At 48.9% G+C, this 26,730-nt stretch overlaps 1 protein-coding gene across 1 annotated transcript in view; it reads right to left on the reverse strand.

Annotated features, from left to right (window-relative positions):
- Window positions 1–3,932: 3,932 nt before the first annotated feature.
- The window catches only part of slc26a10 (solute carrier family 26 member 10), a 73,374-nt gene continuing 50,576 nt past the window's right edge, over window positions 3,933–26,730 (reverse strand). The window contains exons 14-18 of the mRNA XM_078201031.1: window positions 23,996–24,050; window positions 20,504–20,592; window positions 18,053–18,107; window positions 11,649–11,755; window positions 3,933–4,110 (exon numbers count right to left, since the gene is read on the reverse strand). Coding sequence (XP_078057157.1) covers window positions 4,072–4,110; window positions 11,649–11,755; window positions 18,053–18,107; window positions 20,504–20,592; window positions 23,996–24,050 — 345 coding nt within the window. The 3' untranslated portion in view covers window positions 3,933–4,071. The remainder of the gene's footprint in view (window positions 4,111–11,648; window positions 11,756–18,052; window positions 18,108–20,503; window positions 20,593–23,995; window positions 24,051–26,730) is intronic.

The raw sequence follows: 26,730 nt of genomic DNA on the forward strand, positions 1-26,730 counted from the left end.
CTCTCTCTCCCACCCACCCCCCAAAGAAAAGCTGTTGGAGTTCAGGGTGAATTGAACATTTCAAGACTGTCATGGAAGGGGGAGGCGTTAAGGGATTACAGGCGGGATTTTCCAGCCGCGCTCACTCTGAAACCCAGAAAATTCCATCCGAGGTCAACGGACCTTTCCATGGTCCGCCCCCTCCCCTGCACACTCCGATTCCCGTGGCGGGCGGGATGGTAAACCTCTGGCCCATGGAACTAAGCTGGGTAGCAGGAGTGCGGGGGACGCGATGGCCTAGTGGTATTATCGTTAAATTACTAATCCAGAAACTCAGCTAAATTCCGGGGGACCCGGGTTCGAATCCCGCCATGGCGGAATTTGAATTCAATTTTTAAAAATCTGGAATTAAGAATCTACTGATGAAACCATTGTTGGAAAAACCCATCTGGGTCACTAATGTCCTTTAGGGAAGGAAATCTGCCGTCCTTACCCGGTCTGGCCTACATGTGACTCCAGAGCCACAGCAATGTGGTTGACTCTCAACTGCCCTCGGGCAACTAGGGATGGGCAATGTCCCATAAATGAATAAAGGAATTTTTTGAAAAGTTAAGACACAGAGCAGCCATGATATATTCGAGCACATAAGTAGTAAAGAAGACATATGGCACGCTTGCCTTTATTGGTCGGGGCATTGAGTACAAGAGTCAGGATGTCATTCTGCAACTTTGTAAAACTTTGGTTAGGTCGCACTTAGAGTATTGTGTTCAACTCTGGTCGCCACGTTACAGGAAGGATGGTGGAGGCTTTGGAGAGGATGCAGAAGAGGTTTACCAGGATGCTGCCTGGATTAGAGGGTCTGAGTGAGAAGCAGATTTTGGACAAACTAGGGTTGTTTTCTCTGGAGTGGCGGAGGGGAGACCTGATCGAAGTCTATAAAATTCTGAGAGACACAGATAAGGTCGACAGTCAGAATCTTTTTCCCAGAGTTGAAATGTCTAATACTCGGGGGCACGCACTGAAGGTGAGAGGGAGAAAGTTCGAAGGAGATGTGCGGGACAAGTTTTTTTACACAGAGAGTGGTGGGTGTCTGGAACGCGCTGCCAGGGGTGGTGGTGGAGGCAGATACGATAGGGGCGTTTAAGGGGCGTTTAGATAAGCACATGAATACGCGAGGAATAGAGGGATATGGAGCAAGGGCAGGCAGAAGGGATTAGTTTAATTTGGTGTCATGTTTGGCACAACATAGTGGGCCGAAGGGCCTGTTCCTGTGCTCGACTGTTCTATGTAAATGAAGAAACAGGTTTAACGGCTCTGAAAGGCCTCCTGTCATTCTCATGATCCACTTGGGGACAACTCAGCAGAAGCCAAAACTGCTCCAAGCAAAGTTGACAGGAATTTCCCAGCAGGCATTTCTTCACCCAGAGAGTGGTGAATCTGTGGAAATTGTCTACCACAAAAAGGCAGTTGAGGCCAAAACGTTGTGGGCGGGATGCTCGAGCCTCCATGTTTCTCATGGCGGGAGGCAGTGCACCATTGGCCTGTGGTGGGATCTTCCGGCCTGTCGCTGTCAATGGCAATTCCCACCGACTCCGCCCACAGGCTGCTGGGAAACCCGTGGCGGGAGTGCGCCATCGGCGGGGCCAGAAGCTCCCGCCGGTGCGAACAGCCGGAAAGTTCCATCCTGTATGATTTCAAGGAGTTAGATATCGCTCTCGGGGTAAATGGGATCATCGGATATAGGGAGGGGGGGAAGCGGGAATAGGTTACGGAGTTGGATGATCAATCATGATCGTAATGAATGGTGGAGCAGGTTCGAGGGGCCGAATGGCCTCCTCCTGCTTCTAGTTACTATTACCGGAGGGTGATCCGAAGCTTTGGACCATTTTTCTCCTCTGGGTTTAGGGGAGCTCAGACCAACAGTAACAACATTCCCTCAACATTCCCTCATTTCGCAGCAGGCCGATAACTCAGCCAGGCCTGGGGGTCTGGGGCGGGGAGGGGGGAGGAGGATCTGGGGTCTGGGGAGGTGGGGGAGGGGGGGGGGGAGGCGGGTGCGCAGCAGGGAGGTCATGGGCAAATCTGAAAACCTCCCTGCCTGTTTGATACCGTTACACGATGACCGAGAAGGGATCTCGACGTCGATTGGCTTTAATCGCAATATCATTTGGAAAAGAATGGCGCGATGCTGTGATATCGTTGGACTAGTAATCCAGAGGCTGCTTTGGGGAGGGGGGTTGGGGGCACAGGTTCAAATCCCACCACAGCAGCGGGTGTAACTTCGATTCGATTTATAAAATCTGGAATTGGCAATAGTGATCATAACAACTATAGTCAATTTGTTGTTCTTCAAAAAAACCATCTGGAAAGAAGGAAATCTGCCCCCCTTACCTGGTCCGGCCTACATGTGACTCCAAACCCACAGCAATGACCATCAATTGCCCTATAAAATGACTGATCGCCTTGCCAGCGGTGCCCACATCCCATGGAAGAATAAACATTTGAAAAAGAACAAACCGCAAGTTAAAATTCTGAGGGATAATCAGAGGGAGCGAAACTCCTGCTAAACAGGGAGCCATCTTGGGAATAAACGGCCAACCCCATAGACCCATGAAAGAGCGGTTTGTCGAAGTCATCAGGTGCCCCGCAGTAAAATGAAAGGGGCACCTGATGGCAGAAAGGCCTGGCAAACCTGCTTGGGTGGCAAGGAGTTGATGCGGCGCAGAAGAGTGAGGACCACCACGTGCTACTGTTGCGCATAATATTGGCGCCATTGCAAGTGATGCTTGAGAAAAGAAATGGAAGCTCTTCCCAGCAGTGAGTAGCCGAGAGCAACACTGGTGGCGTCCATGACGCCCAACTTAATCAAGCTTCTCTGCTCAGTTGCCCTGGTTGCGCAGACATGGGGGGGTGCGTGGTCTCTCTTCTCAACCCCAATTTCACCTCCACCACCAATCTTAGTGGAGGCGATGGCCTAGTGGTATTATCACTAGACTATTAATCCAGAAACTCAGCTAATGTTCTGGGGACCCGGGTTCGAATCCCACCACGACAGCTGGTGGAATTTGAATTTAAACAAAAGTATCTGGAATTAAGAATCTACTGATGACCATTAAACCATTGACGGAAAAACCCATCTGGTCCACTAATGTCCTTTAGGGAAGGAAATCATAGAATCCCTACAGAGCAGAAGAAGGCCATTCGGCCCAACGAGGCGGTACCGACCACAATCCCACCCAGGCCTTATGCCCGTAACTCCACACATTTACCCTGCTAATCACCCTGACACTAGGGTCTATTTAGCATGACCAATCAACCTAACCCGCTCATCTTTGGAATGTGGGAGGAAACAGGAGCACCCGGAGGAAACCCACGCAGACACGGGGAGAACGTGCAAACTCCACACAGACAGTGACCCGAGGCCAGAATTGAACCCGGGTCCCTGGCGCAGTGAGGCAGCAGTGCTAACCACTGTGCCACCGTGCCGCCCCAAAATCTGCCATCCTTACCTGGCCTGGCCTACATGTGACTCCAGAGCCACGGCAATGTGGTTGACTCTCAACTGCCCTCGGGCAACTAGGGATGGGCAATAAATGCTGGCCCAGCCAGTGACGCACAGGTCCCACAAATGAATTTTTTAAAATCCGCCATATTGTAATGCCAGACACTTCCATGAAGAAGAATTCGTGCCCCGAATTCCCAATCACTCTTTCATGATTTAACCCCACTCGCGAGCACTGTGACAGTCCAGATTTATACTCAACACAGCGATATGAAAATCCCATCTGGGTGAGATAAGTCAGTTAAAAACTGACTCCCTGGATTTTGAAGTGTGACCTTTGAACCAAAGAGCAATTTGCTTTGGGCAGCCATTTTGATTCCGTCCTTATGAGAAGCCATTTTGTACGACTTAACCTGTAACTGTCCTGGGAGCAAAACGCTACAGCTCTTTGATTAGAAAATACATCTCATTCTGCGTTTGGACTGAAGTTATTTATTTCATTCCCGGTCTCCTTGAAAGACAATTGCAGTGACTGTCCTTTAAGTGTTTTGGTTACAGCGATTATTGAGCAGAAAGTCCGTGGCAATCTTTCATACCCAAATTGTCGTGCTTTTCTGAGATGATGCTTCCTAAAAAAAGGAAAAATAATCAAACAGATACTTTCAAATCTTGCGGGAAGGGGGATGGAGGAGAGGAGGTGGGAATGAAGTGGAAATGGTCGAGTGCGTCAAGTTTTTAGGTGTCCAGATCACCAACAACCTGTCCTGGTCCCCCCATGCTGACACTATAGTTAAGAAAGCCCACCAACACCTCTACTTTCTCAGGAGGCTAAGGAAATTTGGCATGTCAGCTACGACTCTCACCAACTTTTACAGATGCACCATAGAAAGCATTCTTTCTGGTTGTATCACAGCTCGGTCTGGCTCCTGCTCTGCCCAAGACCGCAAGAAACTACTAAGGGTCGTGAACGTAGCCCAGTCCGTCACTCAAACCAGCCTCCCATCCATTGACTCTGTCTACACTTCCCGCTGCCTTGGAAAAGCAGCCAGCATAATCAAGGACCCCATGCACCCGGACATTCTCTCTTCCACCTTCTTCCGTTGGGAAGAAGATACAAAAGTCTGAGATCACGCACCAACCGACTCAAGAACAGCTTCTTCCCGCTGCCATCAGACTTTTGAATGGACCTGCCTTATATTAAATTGATCTTTCTCTACACCCTATCTGTGACTGTAACACTACATTCTGCACCCTCTCCTTTCCTTCTCCCCTATGTACTCTATGAACGGTATGCTTTGTCTGTATAGTACGCAAGAAACAATGCTTTTCACTGCATCCCAATAAATGTGACAATAATAAATCAAATATTAAGTTGATCTTTCTCTACACCCTCGCTATGACTGTAACACTATATTCTGCACCCTCTCCTTTCCTTCTCCCCCTGCAGTGGCACGGTGGCCAGCACTGCTGCTTCACAGCGCCAGGGACCCGGGTTCGATTCCCGGTTTGGGTCACTATCTGTGCGGAGTCTGCACATTCTCCCCGTGTCTGCGTGGGTTTCCTCCGGGTGCTCCGGTTTGCTCCCACAGTCTGAAAGACGTGCAGGTTAGGGTGCATTGGCCGTGTTAAATTCTCCCTCGGTGGAACCGAACAGGAGTGTGGCGACTGGGGGATTTTCACAGTAGCTTCATGGCAATGTTAATGTAAGCCTACTTGTGACACTAATAAATAAACTTTAAACTATGTACTCTATGAATGGTATGTTCTGTCTGCATAGTGCGCAAGAAACAATACTTTTCACTGTATCCCAATACATGTGACAATAATAAATCAAATTAAATATTAAGCTGATCTTTCTCTACACCCTAGCTATGACTGTAACTATATTCTGCACCCTCGCCTTTCCTTCTCCCCTATGTACTCTATGAACGGTATGCTTTGTCTGTATAGTGCGCAAGAAACAATACTTTTCACTGTATCCCAATACATGTGACAATAATAAATCAAATCAAATATTAAGTTGATCTTTCTCTACACCCTAGCTGTGACTGTAACGCTATATTCTGCACCCTCTCCTTTCCTTCTCCCCATGTACTCTATGAACGGTATGCTTTGTCTGTATAACACGCAAGAAACAATACTTTTCACTGTATCCCAATACATGTGACAATAATAAATCAAATCAAAGTCAGTCTCTGAAGCAGCCAGCTATTTACTATTGCTGCTGAAGTTGTGTTGTGCACCAGTTTGCTTCCTGGACACTGAACGTAAGCATGGCAACTTGTGGGAGCAGCAAAAGGAGCAAATATTACTTGCTCCTTCACAGTGGCAATTCCTCATTTAACTCATTCTCTGCTTGCTTGACGCAATGGATCCCCCCAGCTCTCACTACCTCAGAGACGAGCTGCTTGGACCAACAAATGGGGTAAATCGGGAGATAAGGATCAGACGTAATCGTCAACCAAGCATCCAAAGAGCAGAGCAACGGCTGTAAAGGCAAATGAAATGTCGGGGTGTGTAGGTGGCACGCTGGTTGTGGGCGTCCTCCTGTTTCTGAGCAATGGGTCAGGACCAGCCCAGACTGAGGATGGCACAATGGTTAGCACTGCTGCCTCACAGCGCCAGGGACCCGGGTTCAAATCCCAGCTTGGGTCACTATCTGTGCGGAGTCTGCACGTTCTCCCCGTGTCTGTGTGGGTTTCCTCTGGGCGCTCCGGTTTCCCCCCACAGTCTGAAAGGCGTGCTGGTTCGGGTGCATTGGCCGTGCTAAATTCGCCCTCAGTGAACCCGAACAGGAGTGTGGCAACTTGGGGATTCTCACAGTAACTTCATTGCAGTGTTAAAGTAAGCCGACTTGTGACACTAATGAAATAAACTTTTAAACTTTCAACTTCTCGTGACTTGTAGCAGCCATCTTGTTGGGCTTGCATGGCTGACCGCCCACTGCCCGCAGCGGCATGGGTTGCGATCTCCTCAGGAATGGGTGCTTTCACCCCAGTCCCAACGTGTTCTCCAGTCTGCAGATGGTGTGACAAGGTTGTGGATGTCTTGCATTTTGCAAACTCCCCCCGGTATCGAACGGGGGAAGACTTTGATTCCAGCCTTTTAAATCGCCTTTTTGGTTTCTGCGCTTCTTTTCTTAACGGTTGCGCACTGCAATGCTGAATAAAAAATGTGCCATTTATATGCGGCTTGAGTAGAGCAGTAGGTGCTTGGGAAGTTGGCGCCATTGTGGAGGGTTCACAATTGGTCCCTTGCTGTCAGGAACCACACACGTTCCATCCACTCATGAGGTCAGTTATGTTGAAGACAGGCGATTTTCTGATTTAAAAGAATGCACCCCCCCCCCGCCCATCCTCTTTGTCCTGTGGCGCAGTGGGGTTCGCGTCGCTGCCTCGGAGCCAGAACCTCCGGGTTCGAGTCCCACCCCATGACTCAACAGCCAAGGAAGGTGCGTTCACAACGCGGCCAAACAGGTTGAGTTGTCAACCTGCAAACCATTCCAAACATGCCAATGGCTGTCAGTAAGAGCGGAAGAGGTTCCTCGCTTGAAGTTGGGTGGCGCCCCCTCAAACTACAAACCCCGAAGGACAGACTAGCAACCTGTCCCACAAATTACTCGCTATGGAAACAGACGAAAGTCTGCCTTCGTACAACCATTAGGTGCGGCAAGAAAATTCCATCCTTTCATAGAATCCCGACAGTGCAGAAGGAGGGCATTCGGCCCATCGAAACTGCACCAACAACTATCCCACCCAGGCCCGATCCCTGTAACTCCACACATTTACCCCGCTAATCACCCTGACACTCAGAGGCAATTTAGCATGGCCAATCCCCCTAACCTGCACATCTTTAGACACTAAGAGACAATTTAGCATGGCCAATCCACCTAACCTGCACATCTTTGGACTCTAAGGGGCAATTTAGCATGGCCAATCCACCTAGTCTGCACATCTTTGGATACTAAGGGGCAATTTAGCATGGCCAGTCCACCTAACCTACACATCTTTGGACACTAAGGGGCAATTTAGCATGGCCAATCCACCTAACCTGCACATCTTTGGACACTAAGGGACAATTGAGCATGGTCAATCCACCTAGTCTGCACATCTTTGGACACTAAGGGGCAATTTAGCATGGCCAATCCTCCTAACCTGCACATCTTTGGACTCTAAGGGGCAATTTAGCATGGCCAATCCATCTAACCTGCACATCTTTGGACACTAAGGGGCAATTTAGCATGGCCAATCCACCTAACCTACACATCTTTGGACACTAAGGGACAATTTAGCATGGCCAATCCATCTAACCTACACATCTTTGGACTCTAAGGGGCAATATAGCATGGCCAATCCACCTAACCTACACATCTTTGGAACCTAAGGGACAATTTAGCATGGCCAATCCACCTAACCTGCACATCTTTGGACTCTAAGGGGCAATTTAGCATGGCCAATCCACCTAGTCTGCACATCTTTGGACACTAAGGGGCAATTTAGCATGGCCAATCCCCCTAACCTGCACATCTTTGGACACAAAGGGGCAATTTAGCATGGCCAATCCACCTAACCTACACATCTTTGGACACAAAGGGACAATTTAGCATGGCCAATCCACCTAACCTACACATCTTTAAACGCTTAGGGGCAATTTAGCATGGCCAATCCACCTAACCTGCACATCTTTGGACACTAAGGGACAATTTAGCATGGTCAATCCACCTAGTCTGCACATCTTTGGAGTCTAAGGGGAAATTTAGCATGGCCAATCCACCTAACCTACACATCTTTGGACACTAAGGGACAATTTAGCATGGCCAATCCCCCTAACCTGCACATCTTTGGACACTAAGGGACAATTTAGCATGGCCAGTCCACCTAACCTGCACATCTTTGGACACTAAGGGGCAATTTAGCATGGCCAATCCACCTAGTCTGCACATCTTTGGACACTAAGGGGCAATTTAGCATGGCCAATCCCCCTAACCTGCACATCTTTGGACACAAAGGGGCAATTTAGCATGGCCAATCCACCTAACCTACACATCTTTGGACACAAAGGGACAATTTAGCATGGCCAATCCACCTAACCTACACATCTTTAAACGCTTAGGAGCAATTTAGCATGGCCAATCCACCTAACCTGCACATCTTTGGACACTAAGGGACAATTTAGCATGGTCAATCCACCTAGTCTGCACATCTTTGGAGTCTAAGGGGAAATTTAGCATGGCCAATCCACCTAACCTACACATCTTTGGACACTAAGGGACAATTTAGCATGGCCAATCCCCCTAACCTGCACATCTTTGGACACTAAGGGACAATTTAGCATGGCCAGTCCACCTAACCTGCACATCTTTGGACACTAAGGGGCAATTTAGCATGGCCAATCCACCTAACCTGCACATCTTTGGACACTAAGGGACAATTTAGCATGGTCAATCCACCTAGTCTGCACATCTTTGGACACTAAGGGGCAATTTAGCATGGCCAATCCACCTAACCTACACATCTTTAAACGCTTCGTGACAATTTAGCATGGCCAATCCACCTAACCTACACATCTTTGGACACTAGGGGCCAATTTAGCATGGCCAATCCACCTCACCTGCACATCTTTGGACACTAAGGGACAATTTGACGTGGCCAATCCACTTAACCTGCGCATTTTTGGACTGTGGGAGGAAACCGGAGCACCCGGATGAAACCCATGCAGACACGGGGAGAACATGCAAACTCCACATGGACAGTCACCCAAGGCCGGAATCGAACCCAGGTCTCTGGCAGTGAGGCAGCAGTGTTCACCACCTCAGTTACAGAATCGATCCTTGCTGATATTCTCTGAAAGCTCTCAATGTGTTTAGATTTAGGAAAGAAACCTTTGGTTTGAGTGACGATGCGCTGGAAAAATGGCCTTAGTCCTGGCGAGCTTCATTGACATTAGCTCTGTGCTGGTTGAGGTGATGAGGACCCGTCCCATTCTGTACCAGGACTGAGGGCCACTCTTCGATGGTCTGGCTGCGTTTGTGAGCGTTAAGAGTCAGACCTGCCCACCAGCAGAGTGGCCTCTTGTGTCGCTGCATCAAGTTCTAGTTGGACTCCACATGGAGAACTATGTTTAACTCTGGGACTTGTACCTCAGGAGGATAAAGAGATCAGGGATTCAACTTTGATAGTCCAAAATGATACCAATGTGAAAAGGGTTAATATTTAACCATCGGACACAAAGATGAGGTTTGTATATGGAAGATAAAGGGTTTGAAGTAGATGATTAAAGGGTTTAACAGGTACATGGGCAGAAGCATTTTTCTGGTGATGGGGCAATGGCTGGCGGAGGGCGGGCAGGGGTGGATGTAGAGTCCAGAACAAGTTGGCAGAACCTTAAAATTCAACTCAAGCCATTCAGGAATTGTAGGAAGCATTTCCTCACACAGATAAGGACAGATTTACTCCCCTCTGAGAGAAGAAATTCCTCCTCAGCTCTGTCTTCAATGGGTGACCTCCTTGCTCTGAGGTGATGTTCCTGGACTCTCCCACAATGGGAAAACAACGGGCAGGATTTTCCGGCTACGCTCGCCCCAGAACTGGAAAATCCCGCCCCAGGTCAATGGGCCTTTGCATGGTCCGCCCCCCCTCTTCTCCCCACCACCCCCCAGCCCGCTACGATTCCCGTGGTAGGCAGGACGGGAAAATTCCCCCCAACCTCTCAGCGTCTACCCTGTCAACCCCCCTGAGAATTCTCTATGTCTCAATAAGGTCGTCTCTCATTCTTCTAAACTCCAATGAGTTCAGGCCCAAACTACTCAACCTCTCCTCATATGAAAATCCATCCATATCCGGGATCGACCAAGTGAACCATCTCTGGGCTGCCTCCAATGCCAGGATATCTTCCTTAGTCTAAGGAGACCAAAACTGTTCACAGTATAGGAACATAGGAATTAGGAGCACAAGTAGGCAGATCCAGCCCTTCAAGCCTGCTCCGTCATGCACTCAGATCATGGCTGATCTCTCCCTGGTCTAAAATCCACCTCCCCACCTGTTCCCCATATCCCCTTATCCCTTTTCTATTAGAAATATATCTATCTCCTTCCTGAAACCATTCAATGATTCAGAATGAGGGGAGATCAAATTGAGGTATACAAGATGATAAAAGGTGTGGATAAAGTAGACGTGGAGCGGATGCTTCCTCTTGTGGGACATTCTAGGACGAGAGGTCTTAGGATAAGCGGCAGCAAATTTAAAACAGAGTTGGGGAGAAACTACTTCTCCCAAAGGGTTGTGAATCTGTGGAATTCGCTGCCCCAAAGTGCGGTGGATGCTGGGACAGTGAGTAAATTTAAGGAGGAGTTAGACAGATTTTTAATTGGTAATGGGTTGACGGGTCATGGGGAGAAGGCAGGAAAATGGGGATGAGGAGTGTATCAGCCATGGCGGAGCGGACTCAATGGGCCGAATGGCCTAATTCTGCTCCTATATTTTATGAACTTTTGACTCCACCCCGCTATGGGGCAGCGAGTTCCACAAATTCACCACCCTTTGCAAGAAGTAGTTCCTCCTCATCTCAGTTTTAAATCTAGGTGGCCAATCCACCTAACCTACGCATCTTTGGACACTAAGGGGCAATTTAGCATGGCCAATCCACCTAACCTACGCATCTTTGGACACTAAGGGACAATTTAGCATGGCCAATCCACCTAACCTGCACATCTTTGGACACTAAGGGACAATTTAGCATGGCCAATCCACCTACACCTGTGACCTCTTGTTCTAGATAAGAGGAAACATTTGATCTACATTTACTTTATCCCTTTTAGAATTTTATATATCTCGATCAGATGTCCTCCTTCTAAACTCCAGCGAGTACAAGCTCAAACTGTTTCATCTTTCTTCCACGTGTGCCAAGATGATGCGCCCTCATGTGACTGGAGAATTGCAAACGGAAGGTTCCTTCACCCCTCCTCTCATTGAGATACAGCGCCCCGGTCTTTAAGATAAGGAAGAATTGGGAGTTTAGCAGTCGAGAGGTGGTTACTGTGCCATCCTGTCGATGGTTCAAATCTAAATAAAGCCTGGGTTGAATTAAGTCGCGCATCTTTTGATGTTACGCTCTGTCCAATACGGGAGATTTTACACATTGTGTGAGAATGAACATTCAAGATTGTTACCTTCAGTTGTTTAATGTAGACAACAGCATCGTGAACTGTCACAAAGATTTGCTCTGGACGAAGGTGGTTCAATAAGCCACTACACATCAATATTTTCAACACATCTTCTAGAAACCGCAAAGAACAAGGATTTCTGTAAGTCTGGGAGTATCAATGAACATCGCAACAAGCTAATACCAAACTGTTCCAATTCCTTGCAGATTCTAAGAGTGGAATTTAATGTAAGAATGTAGGCCGCATCTACTTTCGGGAAGGCGAGTGCATTAATTGGGCAGTGGGGCCGGTGGCGGGGGGGGGAATCCCTACAGTGCAGAAAGAGGCCAGTCGGCCCATCGATCCTGCAGCGGCTGCAATCCCACCCAGGGCTCGTCACTGTAAAACCACATATTCACCCAGCTAATCCTCCTGACACGGAGGGTCAAATTAGCATGGCCAATACATCTAACCTGCACATCTTTGGACACTAAGGGGCAATTTAGCATGGCCAATCTACCTAACCTACACATCTTTGGACACTAAGGGACAATTTAGCATGGCCAATCTACCTAACCTACACATCTTTGGACACTAAGGGGCAATTTAGCATGGCCAATCTACCTAACCTACACATCTTTGGACACTAACGGACAATTTAGCATGGCCAATCCACCTAACCTACACACCTTTGGACACTAAGGGACAATTTAGCATGGCCAATCCACCTAACCTGCACATCTTTGGACACTAAGGGACAATTTAGCATGGCCAATCCACCTAACCTACACATCTTTGGACACTTCGGGACAATTTAGCATGGCCAATCCACCTAACCCACACATCTTTGGACACTTCGGGACAATTTAGCATGGCCAATCCACCTAACCTACACATCTTTGGACACTGAGGGGCAATTTAGCATGGCCAATCCACTGAACCTGCACATCTTTGGACACTAAGGGGCAATTTAGCATGGCTAATCCACCTAACCAACACATCTTTGGACACTTCGGGACAATTTAGCATGGAGAAATCCACCTAATCTACACATCTTTGGACACTAAGGGGCAATTTAGCATGGCCAATCCACCTAACCTGCACATCTTTGGACACTAAGGGACAATTTAGCATGGCCAATCCACCTAACCTGCACATCTTTGAACACTAAGGGGCAATTTAGCATGGCCAATCCACCTAATCTACACATCTTTGGACACTAAGGGACAATTTACCATGGCCAATCCACCTAACCTACACATCTTTGGACACTAAGGGGCAATTTAGCATGGCCAATCCACCTAACCTGCACATCTTTGGACACTAAGGGACAATTTAGCATGGCCAATCCACCTAACCTGCACATCTTTGGACACTTCGGGACAATTTAGCATGGCCAATCCACCTAATCTACACATCTTTGGACACTAAGGGACAATTTACCATGGCCAATCCACCTAATCTACACATCTTTGGACACTAAGGGGCAATTTAGCATGGCCAATCCACCTAACCTGCACATCTTTGGACACTAAGGGACAATTTACCACGGCCAATCCACCTAACCTGCACATCTTTGAACACTAAGGGACAATTTAGCATGGCCAATCCACCTAACCTGCACATATTTGGACACTAAGGAGCAATTTAGCATGGCCAATCCACCTAACCTGCACATCTTTGAACACTAAGGGACAATTTACCATGGCCAATCCACCTAACCTGCACATCTTTGGACACTAAGGGACAATTTAGCATGGCCAATCTACCTAACCTACACATCTTTGGACACTAAGGGGCAATTTAGCATGGCCAATCTACCTAACCTACACATCTTTGGACACTAAGGGACAATTTAGCATGGCCAATCCACCTAACCTACACATCTTTGAACATTAAGGGGCAATTTAGCATGGCCAATCCACCGAACCTGCACATCCTTGGACACTAAGGGGCAATTTAGCATGGCCAATCCACCTAACCTGCACATCTTTGGACACTAAGGGACAATTTAGCATGGCCAATCCACCTAACCTGCACATCTTTGAACACTAAGGGACAATTTAGCATGGCCAATCCACCTAACCTGCACATATTTGGACACTAAGGAGCAATTTAGCATGGCCAATCCACCTAACCTGCACATCTTTGAACACTAAGGGACAATTTACCATGGCCAATCCACCTAACCTGCACATCTTTGGACACTAAGGGACAATTTAGCATGGCCAATCTACCTAACCTACACATCTTTGGACACTAAGGGGCAATTTAGCATGGCCAATCTACCTAACCTACACATCTTTGGACACTAAGGGACAATTTAGCATGGCCAATCCACCTAACCTACACATCTTTGAACATTAAGGGGCAATTTAGCATGGCCAATCCACCGAACCTGCACATCCTTGGACACTAAGGGGCAATTTAGCATGGCCAATCCACCTAACCTACACATCTTTGGACACTTCGGGACAATTTAGCATGGTCAATCCACCGAACCTGCACATCTTTGGACACTAAGGGGCAATTTAGCATGGCCAATCCCCCTAACCTGCACATCTTTGGACACTAAGGGACAATTTAGCATGGCCAATCCACCTAACCTACACATCTTTGGACACTAAGGGGCAATTTAGCATGGCCAATCCACCTAACCTGCACATCTTTGGACACTAAGGGACAATTTGGCATGGTCAATCCACCGAACCTTCACATCTTTGAACACTAAGGGACAATTTAGCATGGCCAATCCACCTAACCTGCACATCTTTGGACACTAAGGAGCAATTTAGCATGGCCAATCCACCTAACCTACACATCTTTGGACACTAAGGTACAATTTAGCATGGCCAATCCACCTACCCTACACATCTTTCAGACTGTGGGAGGAAACCGGAGCACCCGGAGGAAACCCACGCAGACACGGGGAGAACGTGCAGACTTCGCACAGACAGTGACCCAAGCCGGGAATTGAACCTGGTTCTCCGGTGCTGTGAGGCAGCAGTGCTAACCAGTGTGCCACAGTGCTGCACTGCCGTTGACTCTCTTATCAGGTGCCTGCATCCCAATGCCAGGTCCCTAAGGGCGGCACAGTGGCACAGTGGTTAGCGCTGTTGCCTCACAGCGCCAAGGACCCAGGTTCAATTCCCGGCCTCGGGTCACTGTCAAAGAACAAAGAACAAAGAACAGTACAGCACAGGAAACAGGCCCTTCGGCCCTCCAAGCCTGTGCCGCTCCTTGGTCCAACTAGACCAATCGTTTGTATCCCTCCATTCCCAGGCTGCTCATGTGACTATCCAGGTAAGTCTTAAACGATGTCAGTGTGCCTGCCTCCACCACCCTACTTGGCAGCGCATTCCAGGCCCCCACCACCCTCTGTGTAAAAAACGTCCCTCTGATATCTGAGTTATACTTCGCCCCTCTCACCTTGAGCCCGTGACCCCTCGTGATCGTCACCTCCGACCTGGGAAACAGCTTCCCACTGTTCACCCTATCGATACCCTTCATAATCTTGTACACCTCTATTAGATCTCCCCTCATTCTCCGTCTTTCCAAGGAGAACAACCCCAGTCTACCCAATCTCTCCTCATAGCTAAGACCCTCCATACCAGGCAACATCCTGGTAAACCTTCTCTGCACTCTCTCTAACGCCTCCACGTCCTTCTGGTAGTGCGGCGACCAGAACTGGACGCAGTACTCCAAATGTGGCCTAACTAGCGTTCTATACAGCTGCATCATCAGACTCCAGCTTTTATACTCTATACCCCGTCCTATAAAGGCAAGCATACCATATGCCTTCTTCACCACCTTCTCCACCTGTGTTGCCACCTTCAAGGATTTGTGGACTTGCACACCTAGGTCCCTCTGTGTTTCTATACTCCTGATGACTCTGCCATTTATTGTATAACTCCTCCCTACATTATTTCTTCCAAAATGCATCACTTCGCATTTATCCGGATTAAACTCCATCTGCCACCTCTCTGCCCAATTTTCCAGCCTATTTATATCCCGCTGTATTGCCCGACAATGCTCTTCGCTATCCGCAAGTCCAGCCATCTTCGTGTCATCCGCAAACTTGCTGATTACACCAGTTACACCTTCTTCCAAATCATTTATATATATCACAAATAGCAGAGGTCCCAGTACAGAGCCCTGCGGAACACCACTGGTCACGGACCTCCAGCCGGAAAAAGACCCTTCAACCACTACCCTCTGTCTCCTATGGCCAAGCCAGTTTTCCACCCATCTAGCCACTTCTCCTTGTATCCCATGAGCCTTAACCTTCTTAACCAACCTGCCATGTGGGACTTTGTCAAATGCCTTACTGAAATCCATATAGACGACATCCACGGCCCTTCCTTCATCAACCGTTTTTGTCACTTCCTCAAAAAACTCCACCAAATTTGTAAGGCACGACCTCCCTCTTACAAAACCATGCTGTCTGTCACGAATGAGATTGTTCCGTTCTAAATGCACATACATCCTGTCTCTAAGAATCCTCTCCAACAACTTCCCTACCACGGACGTCAAGCTCACCGGCCTATAATTTCCTGGGTTATCCCTGCTACCCTTCTTAAACAACGGGACCACATTCGCTATCCTCCAATCCTCAGGGACCTCACCCGTGTCCAAAGAAGCGACAAAGATTTCCGTCAGAGTGGAGTCTGCACATTCTCCCCGTGTCTGCGTGGGTTTCCTCCGGGTGCTCCGGTTTCCTCCCACAGTCTGAAAGACGTGCTGGTTAGGTGTATTGGTCGTGCTAAATTCTCCCGCAGTGTACCCGAACAGGCGCTGGAGTGTGGCAACTGGGGGATTTTCACAGTAACTTCATTGCAGTGTTAATGTAAGCCGACTTGTCACATCAATAACTAAACTTAAGCACTGCTCCACATGACTTCCCACCCCTGCTAAGAGCAACTCCAATAAAAACCCATTTGAAATTCACTCAAATTCGCAAAGTACTCACTGTTGCTTTACAGAGCAACTCTGTCATAGGATCCCTACTGTGCAGAAGAAACCATTCGGCCCATCGAATCTACACCAACTCTCTGACAGAGTCTCTTGTCGATCCGTCCTACTGACACCCTTCCATGGCAGATCAGCTCTCCAGAGACCCAGCCCCTACTTATCCTGTTCCACCAGGTACCAGGCCCTAAGAGGCCAATGGCGACCATGGACTTCCATTGGATTGGTCCATGACAAAGCACTGCAGTGGTGTGCCATTGCCCCTTGCTGTCTGGTTGACCCAGAGACTCTCCCACTCTTACTGCCTGCCGCCAGGCATCCCGGACGGATTTACAGGCTGCTGATCGACCTGTTCGTCCATGTTACAAACACGTCTTCCATGACCATCAAGTCCTGAAGTCCAGAGGTAGGGACACTACCCATTGGGGTGGCACGGTGGCACAGTGGTTAGCACTGCTGCCTCACAGCGTCAGGGACCCGGGTTCAATTCTTGGCTTGGGTCGCTGTCTGTGTGGAATTTGCACATTCTCGCCGTTTCTGCGTGGGTTTCCCCCGGGTGCTCTGGTTCCCACCCACAGTCCAAAGATGTGAAGGTTAGGTGGATTGGCCATGCTAAATTGCCCCTTAGTGTCCAAAGATGTGCAGGTTAGGTGGATTGGCCATGCTAAATTGCCCCTTAGTGTCCAAAGATATGCAGGTTAGGTGGATTGGCCATGCTAAATTGCCCCTTAGTGTCCAAAGATGTGTAGGTTAGGTGGATTGGCCATGCTAAATTGCCCCTTAGTGTCCAAAGATGTGCGGGTTAGGTAGATTGGCCATGCTAAATTGCCCCTTAGTGTCCAAAGATGTGCAGGTTAGGTGGATTGGCCATGCTAAATTGCCCCTTAGTGTCCAAAGATGTGCGGGTTAGGTGGATTAGCCATGCTAAATTGCCCCTTAGTGTCCAAAGATGTGTGGGTTAGGTGGATTGGCCATGCTAAATTGCCCCTTAGTGTCCAAAGATGTGCAGGTTAGGTGGATTGGCCATGCTAAATTGCTCCTTAGTGTCCAAAGATGTGCAGGTTAGGTGGATTGGCCATGCTAAATTGCCCCTTAGTGTCTAAAGATGTGCGGGCTAGGTGGATTGGCCATGCTAAATTGCCCCCTAGTGTCCAAAGATGTGCGGGTCAGGTGGATTGGCCATGCTAAATTGCCCCTTAGTGTCCAAAGATGTGCGGGTTAGGTGGATTGGCCATGCTAAGTTGTCCCTTAGTGTCCAAAGATGTGTGGGTTAGGTGGATTGGCCAGGCTGAATTGCCCTAACTGTCAAGGGGATTAGCAGGGTAAATGCGTGGGGTTGTGGGGATAGGGCCTGGGTGGGATTGTTGTTGGCGCAGGATTGATGGGCTGAATGGCCTCTTTCTGCACTGTCGGGATTCTATGGATAGATAATATAGTGGTGATGAGAATGCTGTGATACTTACTGTTGCATTCTGCTAGATAGACCCACATATCAGCTTTCTGGCACTCCACACACATCTGGGAAAGAAGAACATTGTAAGAAATTAGGACCATTTTCTGGAGCAGTGCCCCTGCTCAGCCTATCTGCGCCTGATGACATCTTACGAGATAGACACATGAGGGAGAAGGGAACAGAAGGGTCTGCTGACAGGGTAGGGGGAGAATCATGTGGAGCATAAAACACCAGCAGGGACCTGTTGTGCTGGAAATGTTTCGTGACCTTCAAGAAAAGACAGAAGGAGCTTAGCGTTGGATGGCCTTCAACCAGTGTCGAACTGTGACCTGCTTCCCTTATCTAAATATTCGCAAACATCTCAAAGGCCATTTCAGTTTCTCTAATCTCCTCCCGACAATCGTAGAGAGCATCATTCCCGCCTTCTCCGACTCCCTATCGGTCACTGAGCCAGGCCGTCTGGTCCTCTCCGCAACCCCCTCAGATACGCAAATCCAGTGGGTTTTGATAATACGGGCGGCGGAGGCATTCCAAACGTAATGGAGATTGGGAGGAACGGTTCCCGCTGGCGGAAGGATCGAGAACAAGAGCTTCCTGGGTAAGATGCTCTGTCGGAGAGTCGGCGCAGGCTCGATGGGCCGAATGGCCTCCTTCTGCACTGTCGGGAGTCTATGAGGTCACCTCTCGGTCTTCCTTTTACCCGAGAAGGGGGCAAGCCAATCCTTGCCTGATATGTGAACCCACACATTGCTGGGATCATTCTTCGCAATGCACTCTGCACCCTTTCCAGCGTTCCGATATCCTTTTATAATATGGAGACCAGAACAGCACACAGTACACGAACTGTGCTCCCAGCAATACAAATTGAGTGTAACTTTGCAATTTTACAATCGTATAAGTCTAGAAATAAAGTCCAGTCTTTGGTTCACATTTCTTTACCATCTTGCTAATCTGTGGCACCACTTTTAGTGATCGCCCAATTTGTACTCCTTTTTAATCTTTGTCCCATTCCTCACTCCGTTTTCACCTCAATCTTTCCCTTTTTTCGTTATTCTTCCATGGGATGTTAATGCCTCGAACAACCCCATCCCTAACTGCCCCTTGAGAAGGTGGTGAGCTGCCTTCTTCGACCCGCCACAGTCCGTGAGGTGTAGGTTCACCCACAGCGCTGTTAGGGAGTGAGTTCCAGGATTGTTATTGGACATCAGTCAGTCCATGTGGTGTAGGTACACCCACAGTGCTGTTCGGGAGAGAGTTCCAGGATTGTTATTGGACATCAGTCAGTCCATGTGGTGTAGGTACACCCACAGTGCTGTTAGGGAGGGAGTTCCAGGTTTGTTATTGGACATCAGTCAGTCCATGTGGTGTAGGTACACCCACAGTGCTGTTAGGGAGGGAGTTCCAGGTTTGTTATTGGAGATCAGTCAGTCCATGTGGTGTAGGTACACCCACAGTGCTGTTAGGGAGGGAGTTCCAGGATTGTTATTGGACATCAGTCAGTCCATGTGGTGTAGGTACACCCACAGTGCTGTTAGGGAGGGAGTTCCAGGATTGTTATTGGACATCAGTCAGTCTATGTCCTGTAGGTACACCCACAGTGCTGTTAGGGAGGGAGTTCCAGGACTGTGACCCAGCAACAGTGAAGGAATATATTTCCAAGGGAAGAATTGTAAGGTTGGCAAGAGACGGTGGCGCGTGACACATTATACCCCCAACTCTGCTAAATAGCCCACTCTATTCAATAAATTAGGAGCAGGAGCAGGCCGCTTGGCCCCCAAGGTCTGCTCTGCCATCTAATAAGCTAACAAGTTCAGTCATAGAGTTGCATGAATTCAAATCGAAGGCCTGCCATCACCATGGCAACTAGATCTGGCCGTGCCCACACCTGAGGAAAAGGAGCAACAAAGAATTCAAGATGGTTTTCCCTGAGCAAACTTCTCTAGACACTAATGGCATCTTTTCCCACAATTCCTGTCCCTCAGTGACCCTAACCCTAACTCCCAGCCCTGAATCCTGGGCCAGGATTTTCCCACTGAGCCCTGTGTTTTTCCAGCGACGGAGACGGCTTGCGATTGGCCGCCCGCTGGGATTTTCTGTGCCTCCTAAAGCCAATGGCCATTTTCTTTGTTCACTGGCCACCCGCCAGCAGAAAGGGCCGGAAAATCCCGCCCACGCAAGGTTCTGGGTTCAAATCCCGTTCTCAGGCCTGAATCTAGGCCCGATGCTCCATATGGAGCATCCTGGGAGCGTTACAGTGGAGACACAGGCTGCCTTGTTCCCTACACCGGACGTCAAAAGTATTTCTTCGGCTGGAAATTGCTTTTTGGGCTTCTGCCGGCTGTGAGGAGCGCTGTACAAAATGTGGGGGGAAAGCCATTTCTGACATGCTCACATGGAATTGCGGGTCGAAGTTGACCTCTGAACTTTGCACTTCTCGGCCTGGGCCGGTGCAGTTAGTTACCTGAACAAATAATCTCGCTCCGGCTGTGTCAATGAATAGGACGCTACTGCAATCGATCACGACCGACTGGATCTGTTCCTCCTGCTTACCTTTCGAGAGAAAGGGAAACATTTACATTAGCTTGAGAAGAAAGAACAGCTTTCGCAAACAACTCGGCAAACAGTCGAAAGATTAGCCAACAATTGCTAAGATTAAGGAGGCAAGTCTGGGCACCAGCAGGACTGTGCAAAGGCGGGAATTGGCACCAGCTATGGCCCAGTGAGTAGTGTTCTTAATTCTGAGTCAGAAAGACTTGGGTTCACGTCCCACTTCACGATAGAAGGTACAAAATTCCAGGCTAACGCTCCAGCACAGTGCTGAGGGAGTATGTTTTGTCAGGTGTTTCCTTTCTCTTGGGTTAGATATTAAACCGAGGCCCTCTTGGGTGGATGTTAAAGACCCCACAACGTGCTGGAAGAGGAGGAAATCATAGAATCTCTACAGTGTAGAAGGAGGCCATTTGGCCCATCGAGTCTGCACCGACCACAATCCCACCCAGGCCCCATCCCCGTAAGACCATGCATTTACCCTAGCTAATCCCCCTGACACTAAGGGGCAATTCAGCACGGCCAATCCATCTAACCTGCACACCTTTGGACTGTGGGAGGAAACCGGAGCACCCGGAGTAAACCCAGGCAGACACGGGGAGAACGTGCAAACTCCACACAGACAGTGTCCTGAGCCGGGAATCGAACCTGGGTCCATGGCGCTGTGAGGCAGCAGTGCTAACCACTGCACCACCCAAATGGCGCAGTGGTATTGTAACTGGATTACTAATCTGGGGATCCGGGGTCGAATCCCATCGCGGCAGATGTTGACATTTGAATTAATAAAAAATCTACACCATTGTCGGAAAAACCCACCTGGTTCACTAATGTCCTTTAGGGACGGAAATCTGCCGTCCTTACCCGGTCTGGCCTACATGTGACTCCAGACCCACAGCAATGTGGTTGACTCTTAACTGCCCCTCCGACTAGGGCGGCACGGTGGCACAGTGATGAGCGCTGCTGCCTCACAGCGCCAGGGACCCGGGTTCGATTCCCGGCTTGGGTCACTGTCTGTGTGAAGTTTGCATGTTCTCCCCGTGTCTGCGTGGGTTTCCTCCAGGTGCTCTGGTTTCCTCCCACAGTCCAATGATGTGCAGGTTAGGTGGATTGGCCATGCTAAATTGTCTCTTAGTGTCTAAAGATGTGTAGGTTAGGTGGATTGGCCATACTACGTTGCCCCTTAGTGTCCAAAGATGTGTAGGTTAGGTGGATTGGCCATGCTAAATTGCCCCTTAGTGTCCAAAGATGTGTAGGTTAGGTGGATTGGCCATACTACGTTGCCCCTTAGTGTCCAAAGATGTGTAGGTTAGGTGGATTGGCCATGCTAAATTGCCCCTTAGTGCCCAAAGATATGTAGGTTAGATGGATTGGCCATGCTAAATTGCCCCTTAGTGTCCAAAGATGTGTAGGTTAGGTGGATTGGCCATACTACGTTGCCCCTTAGTGTCCAAAGATGTGTAGGTTAGGTGGATTGGCCATGCTAAATTGCCCCTTAGTGCCCAAAGATATGTAGGTTAGATGGATTGGCCATGCTAAATTGCCCCTTAGTGTCCAAAGATGTGTAGGTTAGGTGGATTGGCCATGCTAAATTGCCCCTTAGTGTCCAAAGATGTGCAGGTTAGGTGGATTGGCCATGCTAAATTGCCCCTTAATGTCCAAAGATGTGCAGGTTAGGTGTATTGGCCATGCTAAATTGCCCCTTAGTGTCCAAAGATGTGCAGGTTAGGTGGATTGGCCGTGCTAAATTGCCCCTTAGTGTCCAAAGATGTGCAGGTTAGATGGATTGGCCATGCTAAATTGCCCCTTAATGTCCAAAGATGTGCAGGTTAGGTGTATTGGCCATGCTAAATTGCCCCTTAGTGTCCAAAGATGTGCAGGTTAGGTGGATTGGCCATGCTAAATTGCCCCTTCGTGTCAGGGGGATTAGCAGGGTAAATACCTGGGGTTATGGGCATAGGGCCTGGGTGGGATTGTTGTCGGTGCAGGCTCGATGGGCCGAATGGCCTCCTTCTGCACTGTAGGGATTCTATTCTATGATGCTGATGTTCAGGAACTCCATTGCAATAAATGGATGAACAGGTCTGTCTGCTTGATAATCCCATCCCGTTACATTCTCCACTCACGTACACTATCAGGGGTGGGGGAGAGGATCATGCCTGAGTACTGCCGCCTGGCACTGCCCGTAGCTCTGCCCCCCTTGACATGACCCTCCAGCTCTGCCCCCGGCTCTGCCAACGGCACTGCCCCCTCCCCGGCACCACCCTCCGGCCCTGCCTCCTGGCACTGCCCCCTGACTGCCCAATCCGAGCCCACCCTGCCAGCGTCACCTCGTGTGCGCCGACCCTCCAATTCTTTTGACACTCTGCTGAGCGGTACCGTGCGGAAAGCTGCTATTTGGGCTGGCGGTTTCCACTGCGGCACTCTGCCGAAAAATGGGAAAATTTCGACCTCTATCTCTACCTCTGTCTCTCTCCATCATTTCTTCCCTGGTTCTGTCTCGCTATCTCTGTGTCTCATCTGCCTTGTTCTCTCTGGGCGGGACCTTCCGGCCATGTTCGTCCCAATGCCTGGAAAATCCCGCCTGAGTCAATGGAGCTTTGCATGGTCCGTGTCCCACCCACTACGATTCCAGTGGCGGGCGGGACGGGAAGATTCTCTGTCCTCTGTCTCTCTCCCTGCTTCAATTTCTCTCTCTCTTTCTCTCTCTCTCTCTGGCTCCCTCTGTTTCTCTCTCTCTCTTTCTCGCTCTCTCCTCTCTCACTCTCTTTTTCTGGCTCCCTCTGTTTCTCTCTCTCTCTTTCTCTCTCTCTCACTCGCTCTCTCTGGCACCCTCTGTTTCTCTGTCTCTCTTTCCTCTCTCACTCTCTCTCTCTGGCTCCCTCTGTTTCTCTCTCTCTCTCTCTCCTCTCTCACTCTCTTTCTCTGGCTCCCTCTGTTTCTCTCTCTCTCTTTCTCTCTCTCTCACTCGCTCTCTCTGGCACCCTCTGTTTCTCTCTCTCTCCTCTTTCTCTCACTCTCTTCCTCTGGCACCCTCTGTTTCTCTCTCTCTCTCTTTTTCTCTCTCTTTCTCTCTCACTCTCTTTCTCTGGCTCCCTCTGTTTCTCTCTCACTTTCTCTCTCTGGCTCCCTCTGTTTCTCTCTCTCTCTCTCTCTGTTAATGTCTCGCTCTCTCGTTCCCTCTCAGCCTCTCGAAAGTCGACAAGCCATGTTTAAACATCAATTTGGTCGCCATGGAAATGTTTCCATTGAGTCTAGGCCAAGACCAAATAACAGCCATGTCAGGCTAGGCCGCAGCCTTTCCTGTGGAGAATAAATCAAAGACTTCAAAGGATTAAGTAAACCGCCAGGCACAGTTGAAAATCAATAAAAGATTTCAAAAGCAAGCTTTTGTTTTTCACATCAGTACCTGAGGGTGATGAGTGATTGTGTGCTGCGTAGTTAGATTGAGTGAGCCCATTATCCTGTAAAAAAAATTATATCCCAACATTTTATTTAGTTTTAAACAGTGTGTGTTACAAACCAGGTCTTTGATCAACAGGGGATTTTCACAGTAACTTCATCGCAGTAAGCCTACTTGTGACTAATAAATAAACTTTAACTTTAATCAGAAACATATATTGAGGTAATATATCCATATTTCTTCTGAGATGGGCCTATTATCATGGCGTGGTTGTTACTGACTGGAAAATTACCGTCATTCTCGGGCCCACGTGCTTTGATTTTATTAGAACTGTAATAACTTCAATCGGACCATTGATGTTGGCCGATTGGAATATGAAGTCCCTAATTAAGGAGTCAAACGATGGGCCAATCAGGGAGCCTTTTCCTTGTATTAAACCAGGGCGTGTCAGTTCCTCTGGCATTCCCGAAGGCAGACTGCAGACTGTAAGCACTCTCTGTACTGCTGTTAGAGTTTGTAAATAAAGGGATTCTGGTGAAGGACTCCTGCCTCCGAAGGCTTATTACAAGAACTACACCTGAACAGGTTACAGGGTCACTCGGTTGTTACTGAGCCGAGTGTTCCAACCCCCGTCTGTCTCCTCAGTCTAAAACATTGCTGACTAATGTTAGTGATACATCATCAACTACACCCTGAGTTAACATCTCCAATCCATTCACCTTTAATCTACAATATACTGTATCACACAACATCCAAAGCAGCACTTGGCAGAAAGCAAATGTGCTGTACCTGTCCTGGGAGTGTTTGATGGGGACAGTGTAGAGGGAGCTTTACTCTGTATCTAACCGCGTGCTGTGCCTGTCCTGGGAGTGTTTGATGGGGGACAGTGTAGAGGGAGCTTTACTCTGTATCTAACCCCGTGCTGTACCTGTCCTGGGAGTGTTTGATGGGGGACAGTGTAGAGGGAGCTTTACTCTGTATCTAACCCCGTGCTGTACCTGTCCTGGGAGTGTTTGATGGGGGACAGTGTAGAGGGAGCTTTACTCTGTATCTAACCGCGTGCTGTGCCTGTCCTGGGAGTGTTTGATGGGGGACAGTGTAGAGGGAGCTTTACTCTGTATCTAACCCCGTGCTGTACCTGTCCTGGGAGTGTTTGATGGGGGACAGTGTAGAGGGAACTTTACTCTGTATCTAACCCCGTGCTGCACCTGTCCTGGGAATGTTTGATGGGGACAGTGTAGAGGGAACTTTACTCTGTATCTAACCCCGTGCTGTACCTGTCCTGGGAATGTTTGATGGGGGACAGTGTAGAGGGAGCTTTACTCTGTATCTAACCCCGTGCTGTACCTGTCCTGGGAGTGTTTGATGGGGACAGTGTAGAGGGAGCTTTACTCTGTATCTAACCCCGTGCTGTACCTGTCCTGGGAGTGTTTGATGGGGACAGTGTAGAGGGAACTTTACTCTGTATCTAACCCCGTGCTGTACCTGTCCTGGGAATGTTTGATGGGGACAGTGTAGAGGGAGCTTTACTCTGTATCTAACCCCATGCTGTTCCTGTCCTGGGAGTGTTTGATGGGGGACAGTGTAGAGGGAGCTTTACTCTGTATCTAACCCCGTGCTGTACCTGTCCTGGGAGTGTTTGATGTGATGATGTGGAGATGCCGGCGTTGGACTGGGGTAAGCACAGTAAGAAGTCTCACAACACCAGGTTAAAGTCCAACAGGTTTATTTGGTAGCAAATACCATAAGCTTTCGGAGCACAGCTCCTTCGTCAGATGGCGTGCATATCTGTTCTGACGAAGGAGCTGCGCTCCGAAAGCTTATGGTATTTGCTACCAAATAAACCTGTTGGACTTTAACCTGGTGTTGTGAGACTTCTTACAGTGTTTGATGTGGACAGTGTAGAGGGAGCTTTACTCTGTATCTATCCCCGTGCTGTACCTGTCCTGGGAGTGTTTGATGGGGGACAGTGTAGAGGGAGCTTTACTCTGTATCTAACCCCGTGCTGTACCTGTCCTGGGAGTGTTTGATGGGGGGACAGTGTAGAGGGAGCTTTACTCTGTATCTAACCCCGTGCTGTACCTGTCCTGGGAGTGTTTGATGGGGACAGTGTAGAGGGAGCTTTACTCTGTATCTAACCCCGTGCTGTACCTGTCCTGGGAGTGTTTGATGGGGACAGTGTAGAGGGAGCTTTACTCTGTATCTAACCCCGTGCTGTACCTGTCCTGGGAGTGTTTGATGGGGGGACAGTGTAGAGGGAGCTTTACTCTGTATCTAACCCTGTGCTGTACCTGTCCTGGGAGTGTTTGATGGGGACAGTGTAGAGGGAGCTTTACTCTGTATCTAACCCCGTGCTGTACCTGTCCTGGGAGTGTTTGATGGGGACAGTGTAGAGGGAGCTTTACTCTGTATCTAACCCCGTGCTGTACCTGTCCTGGGAATGTTTGATGGGGGACAGTGTAGAGGGAGCTTTACTCTGTATCTAACCTCGTGCTGTACCTGTCCTGGGAATGTTTGATGGGGACAGTGTTGAGGGAACTTTACTCTGTATCTAACCCCGTGCTGTACCTGTCTTGGGAGTGTTTGATGGGGACAGTGTAGAGGGAACTTTACTCTGTATCTCACCCCGTGCTGTACTTGTCCTGGGAATGTTTGATGGGGGACATTGTAGAGGGAGCTTTACTCTGTATCTAACCCCGTGCTGTACCTGTCCTGGGAGTGTTTGATGGGGACAGTGTAGA

The sequence above is a fragment of the Mustelus asterias genome, chromosome X (genome assembly GCF_964213995.1).
Source record: "Mustelus asterias chromosome X, sMusAst1.hap1.1, whole genome shotgun sequence".
NCBI classification, from domain to species: Eukaryota; Metazoa; Chordata; class Chondrichthyes; order Carcharhiniformes; family Triakidae; genus Mustelus; species Mustelus asterias.